Here is a 9,526-nt window from a genome sequence, read left to right on the forward strand (position 1 = left end):
CTGGAGTTAATTTTTTTCTCCGATGAGAGGACCTGTTCTTGCTGTCGTTCCAGTGCAAATGCATCACGCTGTGATAACGGTGTGACATGCTCTGGCTCTCTTTGACATTTGCCTTGATTATGCATATGTTAACTGTTTTTGCTCATTTGCTGCTAATGCTTTGTTGAAATTTCATGGTTTAAGGTCTATACATACTGCTACAGCATAAACGCTTTACCACTTGAGGCTTTATGGATTTATGAGGATATATTGCAAACAATAAATTGGTTGAGGGTAATAGTGTTGATATGATTCATTTTAAATTCACTGTATACAGTAGCTTTACATACAGTGAATATCCACTGACACGCTTGGTTATTATTAATTCATGAATACAAAATAAACATGCTATTAAGCCACTCATCTATGGTTGAGTTATTAAAAACTATTGAATAATATTTGTAGACTCTCAACTGATTTACATTACACCCAAATCCAGGGCTATTAATACAAGTTAATATTGCTAATCTCTTTAGTGAATGAACTATACATCCAACATATTTATTCACTCAGTATGATAATGTAAATAAGCCTGAAATTTCATTTTAGTCAAATAGTCAGAGCGCACCATATTAACAAGTGAAGGATTTGGCTTCCTCACACAGCTGGTTGTCGTTTTAATCAGGCTAGAATTCAATCGAAAAGGTCAAAGTGCAATCCTCTGGTCAAAAAGGCCAACTAAGCTAATACTGAACTGGCAGAAAAGCATGGCTTCACAAAGCTTTGCTTTAGTGAGCACTGAAGCGTTTCCTTATGACTGGTTCTTATTTTGTGCTACATTACAGATACAGTAACAGACAAATACAAAAAAAAAGGATCTGCAAAGTGCAAAAGCCGATTTGGCAAGAGGGCTAACTTCAAGCAAATGCAACTCTTACAAGAGACAAAAACATACACAAATATTGGTCTGCCATAACTCTACCAAAAGGAAACACTACTGAGGAATTTGAGATAGCGTTCTTTACATTTCAATATGAACACTGTGCTTCCCATGTAATAAAGCAGAGTCAGATATTTGTCTGCTAAGACATGGAGCTATACGAGTTCACTATGTGACACTCATTTCTCCTATTTCTCTTCTCCGGAGGAGATTGGGATAAGTATTCTGCACCAGGTCTGGTCATGAGCGAGTGGTTTGATGAGCCAAATGGTTAGCAGAAGACAGCCAATTTACAGGCTATGGTGGAGGCATGGTGGACGTGACCAGCAGCGTCTCAGTGGTGCATCAGTCACCTGCCACTCAACATGGTCTAACATCAGCCAACACTCATTCTGTCTGCCTCTCTGTGGCTGTCTATCTTCACTTCCTTTGCTGTCTTATTCTGCTTTCAGTTTTGCTGTTTGAGAGCAGCTGAGAGCTCAACCATCAGCCTAGATAAAAAGACCACCTGCAGGCTTTTTTCTGGTGATACTACTGAAAGGAGGTCCCTCTCAGACAAAGAATAGTAAAACTACCCAGTATACAATTAAAATTGTTCTTTTTTTGGTTGTCTTTGATGTCAATTATATTCACATTTTTTCAATCTCATAACTACCTCAAGACAATTCATATGAGGTGGAAGTGTGTCACTGTGTAGCATCGTCGGCATTTCACACTGACAAATCAGCTGGCTGGACAAAAAGAGACAAAAAAAAGTCCTACCTCTTTCACAGGAGCGTCCCAGGTATCCAGTCCCAGAGCAGTCACAAACATAGCGGTTCCAGCCCTCTCTACAGACCCCGTTGTTTTGGCAGGGGTTGCTCAAACACTGTTTGGGAGGCTCCTTAGAGCAGGAAGGCTTGACCCCGGCAGCCTTCTGGATCTCGGCCAGGCGCCGGACATCCTTACTCTGTCCGTCAATGAATAGATCCCGGATGCAGCCCACGTAGCCGTAGTTGAGTAGTGCTGTCCACACCTCAGTGGGGAACACCAGCCCCATCTTGTTCTCTGGCAGACCCCCAAGGTAGAGATTGTCATCCAAGTCCAGGATCTCACTTTCTCCGGGGGCTGTGTATGCAGTACGGAGGGTGTTGATAGAGATGGTACCTAAAAAAATAGAGGAACATATAGTGGGATAAGTTTATTTGTTTCTTTTTTTAACAACTATGATGATATTGACCAGATAGACAGAACACCTAGTGCTGAATATAGATGCTAAAAGACACTACCTGCCCTGCAGTAACACAAAATGCAGAGACGACCCATATAAAGATGGTTTGATGAAGAAATTAGCTTAATTAGTGTTATCCATCTGGACAGGGTCAGGATTTTCTTCATTTAGAATGACTGATGAGTGTTGATAAGACACATTAATCACAGGACAGCTAGTCTATTAGTAGCCTAATCTGGGATCCCTAAGAGTATCCTCTCCATTTTCCTTGGATTTCCCATAATAAATCTCCTTTATCTATAAAACAGTGGTCATAAAAAAAGGAGAGGAAAAGAAAAATCGTTGCCCCCTCTATCATTTCAGCCAACCAAGCAAACAAAACAAAAAAAAAACATCATAGCCATCTTTTAGAACTTGATTAACGGACTGCTGGCTGTTTTTTTTTTTCACCCCGTCTCTCCTTCTGTTTGCCTCTCCAACACATAAACCTGCAATGAGAGTGTGTGTGTTTCCCCACCATGATTTATCGCTCTCATTCAGGTTTAATTCTCGATCTGGAGCACGGTAAACAACAGCGGACATGACTGGACTGTAAAGCTGTGGAAAGGAATGCCTTACTGTGGGACTCAGACCAGAGTGATTAATTTGTATATGGATCTGTTACTCTCAGTGCAGGAGCCATTGTGGATCTTTAATTAATGGTGGCTGCCTCCACTGCCCGCATCCTCGTCCAGTAATCTATATACCGTGCTGCTGAGGATCCGCGCAGGCCACTGCCTAGGGAGCGTGGCAGAGCAATAGTATCGGATGCTCAAAAATAAAATTGCCATAAAGTCATAATTTGCATTTTGAGTGGCAGATGCATGCCATGGCAGATATGAAGGAGCTATTAGCTGATTGCCCCAGGCTAAATGGCAGAGCCTGACTGCTTGTATGTAGAAGAAGAGCACAGCTTTTAAGTTACTTTTCCAGTCAAAGTGTTTATGTTGAGAAACAAGCCCTAAGCCACACATGAATTTTCAGTAGGGCTGTCTGGCACATTTTAGAGACACATTAGTCATTAAATGGGGCCTTTCACATTTCATTACAGCTACCATTAGCATGCATGAACATACATATCACAATTAATTATACGTATGATAAATATCCATATATTTTTTTTCAATGAAAGCACAAATTGACTGTGGTTCTCTTTTTGATTTGCTTTTTGATCTGTTAAATCTGAAGAAAGAAAAAAAATCATAATAATCTTGGTTATGTATGTTCTTTTTAGCCAAGGTGAGTCGGCCTTCTTGCAAAAGTGTGTGAGCAAGACAGCTAAGGACCTAGTGCACAATGATTAACCTGGTCCCACTAACATGTTCCAGCTCTTTTCTCAGGGTCTTGGCCCCAGGCATCTGTTCCGGCACTTTTCCTGCCGCCACCCACTGCCCCTGCTCTCTCCAGCCACAGCTGTTGTGACTTCCAAGCTTTGCACACTTGGCAAGGGCCACCCGTCACGCAGCCAGAACAGCTCCCTTCAGGTTATAGCTAACGAGCTCACTACATCAAACTCATTAGCGAGGAAACTTTTCTCGGAGTAGAGCAGGTGCCCAGGCTGAAGAATGAGCATCGGTGTGGTCAGCGTGAATTGACATGGAAGTATCCACACTCCACTTGCGTCAGCGTCTCACCATATGACAGTTAGTAGCTGTATGAAATATCTTTGGTTTGTGACATTACTTTGGGAATTATACATTGACAAAGTAAATACTTAAGGAGTCATCATCTAATGGCATCTTTAAATTCTGTGGTATCTATACTTCAGTGTTATTGCAGTCGTAAACAGCAAACAAGAATGCTGTAAGTCTACGGTAAGCATGTCTGTCTAAATTGATGTAAGTGGGAGACAAGAGAAGGATGTCAGCATCTTTCAGGCATCTGCTCAGAGTGCTCTGCTCACTTGTCACAGTCCTGTAAGGAAGTGTGTAAACACAGTCAAGCTATGTTAAGTCAGAAGGCACTATACAATCCCATGGGGACATGTGCCACCACCAGGATAGCAGCATGGGAAACATAACACACATACACACATCGCAGGACTGCCTATGTTTGGAACAGTATTCATAGCCAAAAGGGGAAGGGGACGTGTCTCTGCAAACGCAAGCAAGCACAAAAGAGGAGGAGATGGATACAGAACAAGATGGGAACATGGAGATAAAGATGTCTGGAAAGAAGATGAGGGAGGGGTATATGATGACAGATAAGAAAGCAAACAAGAGAACACAGCAGCAAAAAATATCTTGAAAATCAAGTACAGGATGTACAGTTTAACAGGGTTGATCAAAATGATGATGTAGGCAATAAATGAGGATGAATAATGATGACAAAGATCGGCATTCCAGCCAACTTTAAAACACTTTGATGACATTTCTGTCTCTACCTCTTTTTCTGTATGGCCTGACCCGTAAGTGGTACTCCATCATCAAACCTGACGGCAGGGGTCCAAACGACAGCTCAGATCTCTCTCGTACTTTCTGCATCAGCAGCCAGGCTCAACTTGGCATGATGTCCCCTAACCCCACTCACACATCCCCAAAACATGTTAGACAGGGGATTACCACAATCCAGTTAGGGCGATACGGCCAAATCTCTCTATGTGATTGGATTCTGTAGAGAGAGAAGCTTGCGAGTGGGCTGTGGGGATGGGGGTTGTCTATATGTGTGTGCATGTGCATGTGCATGTGTCTGTTGTGTTCTGTGCATGTGCACATCTGTGCGAAGTATTGGTGTGCGTGCCCTGGCAGGAAGTGGAAGCTACAACGGAGCAATGTGCGTATAATGTCTCTGATGAGTGACCTACGGCACTCCCGGGCCAAGAGGCCCTCACTTAAAAGCAGAATGTTTCTTAGCGTCTCTAATGCATTGACGTTAGAAGATGCTGTCTGAGAGTGAAAGTCAATTTACAGGGTTGGTTCCTGCAGGAAGAGCCAGCTAAACTAAATAGGGCAAGGATCATTATCCGCCATTGTCACGGCTGCAGGAAGTGTTGCACATGGAGGACCCGGCTGTAGATAATTATGTCTGGCTGTTGTGGTGCACTTCTGATTTGAGTGATGTGCTTGGTGGTGTGTATTAATAAAACATCTGACACACAGATGAAAAGCCGAGCATACCATATGTTTCGTGACTCATGCTCACAGGGGACTAGTGAATTCTTTTCTTATGTTTTAAAATTACCTTAATTCCATCAAATATTACAAAATACAACAAAAGGGCGCTGGGGTGTATAATAGCCTACAAGAGCCAAGCTTATATTATGTTGTAGGAGGGACTGGACTGTTTTACTTGTGCACTATAACTGAACAGTGTTTTGACTAGGTTTATGGTAATTCAGGCTCTCATAAAGATAACAGTGTGACAGCAATTAGTACACATCTATCAAAACATCCGTGTCTACAAATTGTTTTACAAAGCTCTAAATCAGCTCAGCTTATGTAGCAGTAAGTTTTTGAATATATATATATATAAAACTGCATTTAGAAAAGCTGTTGTGGAGGTTTGTATATCACTCAGCTTTCACAAATCTGCTATTTAATGCACCATTAAAATTCCATGTATCCTGTGGGAATAGAAATTCCATGAGACCTTTTCAGGACAAAAGAACTGCAAAAATTATAATGCTTCCATTTGAGGTGCCATGCACACATCATTACACACTGCAAACAATAGTGCTTTGTGCAGCTCATGGAAATCTCAAGATGTAAGATTTTAGATTTGGTAGGAGTGCATACTTGCAGAATGTAATTGGCTTAAAATTAAAGGGTGAGCAAAGATAAAATATCACTGGTAAATTTGAAAATTGGTTTTGAACTTTAAATACTGTGCGTGAATGCTCTGTGTCTCAGCATTCTGGTCATTCTGTTACTCTTCTCCCATGCAAAGTAAAATATAATGTGGAGACCTTTTTATGTCCCCTTTTAAGTGTTGATGCCTCAGACTTGTGGAAAGGAAGAAAAGTTATTCTGAAATGTCATTAGTGCACAGCTCAGCACAGCACTGTGCAGTAACTGTCTCAGTCCTGGGAGAGACCACCTCCTGTTTCCATGGAAACTTAGGCTGGGTAGACAGAGAGAACAGCAACCGGAGTGAGCTCTACTAACAAAAAAAGATGTTCGATAGCTTTTGTGTGTGTCAGTGTGTGTGTGCATGTGTGTACTGTATGTAAGTATGTGGGGGAGGATGATTGGAGGTTACTAGACAGATAATGAACACAATTTAATTTAGCAAGACAGTGTTTCTTATAGTTTGGTCTGCCATAGCTAAATGTTGTAGATTTATATTATTTCAGAGGTCACCCACATCTTTTTTTCCCCACATTTATGTTAAGTTGAATCCAAGCTACTACTGTATGTTACTGTATATGTATTCAGTCACACTTCACCAGAGTATTGGAGCTGAATTAATTAAATTATTCAAAAAGAAAAAACTCTCAATGATTAATGCAGCTAAATTTGGAATTTAAAAAAAGAACACAAAAAGAACATGAATGGGCTCTATAGCTATTTTAAGAGTGTATATAGCTCAATTTAGATCAAATCCCAGTATTGCTTTGGGGGGTAATGAAACAGTTAATCTAATTTCCAGCTCTTGAGATGGAGTGGAAAACATGGTCAAGGGGTATATCTAATTTGCAGCATGACATTGCAAGGCCTTGGCTCTAAGCACACACTAACAAATTGCTGCTTAGATAAGCAAATCAACAGGGACCAGAGCGGAGCAACCCGGGGCTTAGAGGACACAACGGGAGAGGGTTATTTTGTGGCGTCTGGAATCATGACATATGACACGTATGGGGAGTTGGTTTTTACCATCCTTCTTCTAGAAAGTTAGTTAACGAGTTTGTTGTTTCAATTTTTTAATACTAGCTGTAACTGTTTACAATCAGCACTCGCAAGTCTTAATTTTTAGTGGTCAGGTGTGTAGATTCAGCTCCTGGTATGGGTGTTTTTGGTTTCGGCTTAAGGGATTGGATGATGGATTGTTTGGACTGTGGGTGTTGCAGCAGAAAAGTTGGGGCATTGAACGTGTTTGGTAGGGAAATCATCTCTTTTTTTGGTAGTTCCTGAGGGGAAGCAGGTGGTCTGTGTTTGTTGCGGAAAGGTTATAAAAAGTGGAGTGAGGACTATATCTAGGATAATGCAACAGCAATTAGCTCAGTTGACTCATCGATGTTTCATCCCTGAATGGTTTTTTGTTGGTGAATTTGATGGTGAATAAGAAGGTGGTGTATTAGTGGGGTTTTGGAAATTGGGAGACTAGTCAGGCTTGTAGAGTACTGACAGACACCAGTTGGCCCTAGGTTGGAGTTACAGCAGGGTATGCCGGTGAAAAGCTAGTCTTCTGCAGCCCGTTAAAGGAGGGTGGAACACAATGCAATTAGACAAATGGCTTGTAGCATATTTCTCATAAAAATAGGATATAACATATTTCAAATACTTTAACCAGGAGGTAATTGACGTTATAGCACTGAATACTGTATGCGAAAATGCTAAATAAGAGGGTGGTTTTAGCGCCAGATGGTGATCATTGATCCAAAATAACAATACTCTCATTTTTACTCAGACTACCAATGCAAATGAGATATATATTATGTTAAATTTGAATATTTACACTAAATTGAATTGTCGCAATTTCTAGACAACCTTTTGATCCTAAGTGAGTTTTAAGCGAAGCGGAAAAGACCTTATGGTTTTCACGTTTAGTTTTCAGCATAGACCGTATTCTGTTTTATGTTTTAGGTTGGCATTGGTGGTGGAGTCTTAGGTGCTTGTCTGGATGTTTGGTGGAGCTAGGAGAAATACGTGTTTGTTGTTGAGGGATTTGTTCGTCAGGTGTGTTTTTCTCAGTTCTGTTGCTTCTAGAGTACATGGTTAATCTTTGTGCTAACTGGGAATTGCAAGTTTGATTTTACGGTTTACATTGCTTATGGGGGATCTGTGATTACTCTAGAGCCTATACCAGGATCAATGTAGTCTAGCAAGGCTTTATACGGTGAGCTGTCTAATGTTCAAAGACTGCTTGTGGTGTGTTAGTTTGGTTTACATAGATTTTTATTGAGTGTATGAGTATGAAATGGACTTGAAAGGGTTTTTAGTCCTGATTTATAACTGCCATCTCGCTGGAGGGTTCTTAGGTGAGAATAATCGAGTCCGCATACGTGTTAACATTTATAGTTTTGACTGCCTTTGTTTCTCTTATTGTGGTTCAACGTAGAACGCTCCATTTGATATGAAATTGTCAATGGTGTTGCAGTACAGTATTGGACCATGGATAACGTGATCTCATATTGTCTTACAGAAAGATTGCCAGGGCCTTGATTGTAACGTGGTCTTGGGGACTCTTGGAAATTTCCGTCTTGCCTGCTTTAGGCTTGCCACATGGCTGAAGAGGAGTGAGATAGGCGGCTCGAGTAGGCTCTGTGGTGGCGGGAAGTTTTATAAGGAGGGAGTATCGGAGTGTCTCTGTGATCTTTGACTAGCGTTCCATTCCTTGGTTCGAGGAGGTTGGATTTAAAGTTACTCCGGTTATTCTAATCGAGGTGCGATGGATGGTTGCTATGGATTAGTTTTGTCCTACATTTCGCTCTACTGGAAAGGCCTCTATCTCAATTCTGGGAAGGTGACCTTTATGGATTCTTCATACTTGTTGGATGTTTTCGCGGAGCTGTATGGCTTTTAAAGCACTGAGGACGCAGCTGGAAGTCTCATTTCAGTGTGGTTTTGTGTTACACAAATGGGGCGGTGAATTTGGGTGAGTAGAGAAAGAAAGTCAATTCTGATCGGGATATTCTAGTGAGAAGATACATGTTATATGTTAATTGTATTATCTTAGTAGCATATGTGAAAATGTATTCTGTATTCAGATAGCTGCTTTGATGATTGTTATTTGGCATTTTATATTTTGAATGGTATTATTTCGGTGTTGGTTAATTTACTTTTCTTGCTTTTTAAAAATTAATATTTTATGATAGGATGGGGTCCGATTCCCATTAAATCAAGTTTTGTTGGGTCCAATGTGATTCTTTACCCTCTCCCCTATTAGGATGTGATGGTGAATATAGATTGTAGGCAATTGGTGTTTAGCAGCCGACTTCAACACAATATGGTATAACTTATTTCCCACATAGCACACTACTAGCGTGAGGAACCGTAATAGGGCGAGTGGGCGAAGCCCATTAACGAACCAACGTCCAGATCGTGAGTTTCTATTAGAAAAACATGAACTATGTGTAAGTACCTGAAAACGCTACAACCTCAAGCCCTGACTGGATTATAACACTTTTTTCCTGCATCAACAACTGGCTGTAACACTTTATGGGTAGTTCTGTGTTTGACTTGGTCTGTGGTTGCGTGCCA

At 41.0% G+C, this 9,526-nt stretch overlaps 1 protein-coding gene across 1 annotated transcript in view; it reads right to left on the bottom strand.

Annotated features, from left to right (window-relative positions):
* The window catches only part of LOC118329748 (neurexin-1a-like), a 244,810-nt gene that overhangs the window by 143,800 nt on the left and 91,484 nt on the right, over window positions 1-9,526 (bottom strand). The window contains exon 9 of the mRNA XM_035664025.1: window positions 1,682-2,065. Coding sequence (XP_035519918.1) covers window positions 1,682-2,065 — 384 coding nt within the window. The remainder of the gene's footprint in view (window positions 1-1,681; window positions 2,066-9,526) is intronic.

The sequence above is a fragment of the Morone saxatilis genome, unplaced genomic scaffold, assembly GCF_004916995.1.
Source record: "Morone saxatilis isolate NCDOM2014 unplaced genomic scaffold, NCSU_SB_2.0 Contig19, whole genome shotgun sequence".
Classification (NCBI taxonomy): domain Eukaryota; kingdom Metazoa; phylum Chordata; class Actinopteri; family Moronidae; genus Morone; species Morone saxatilis.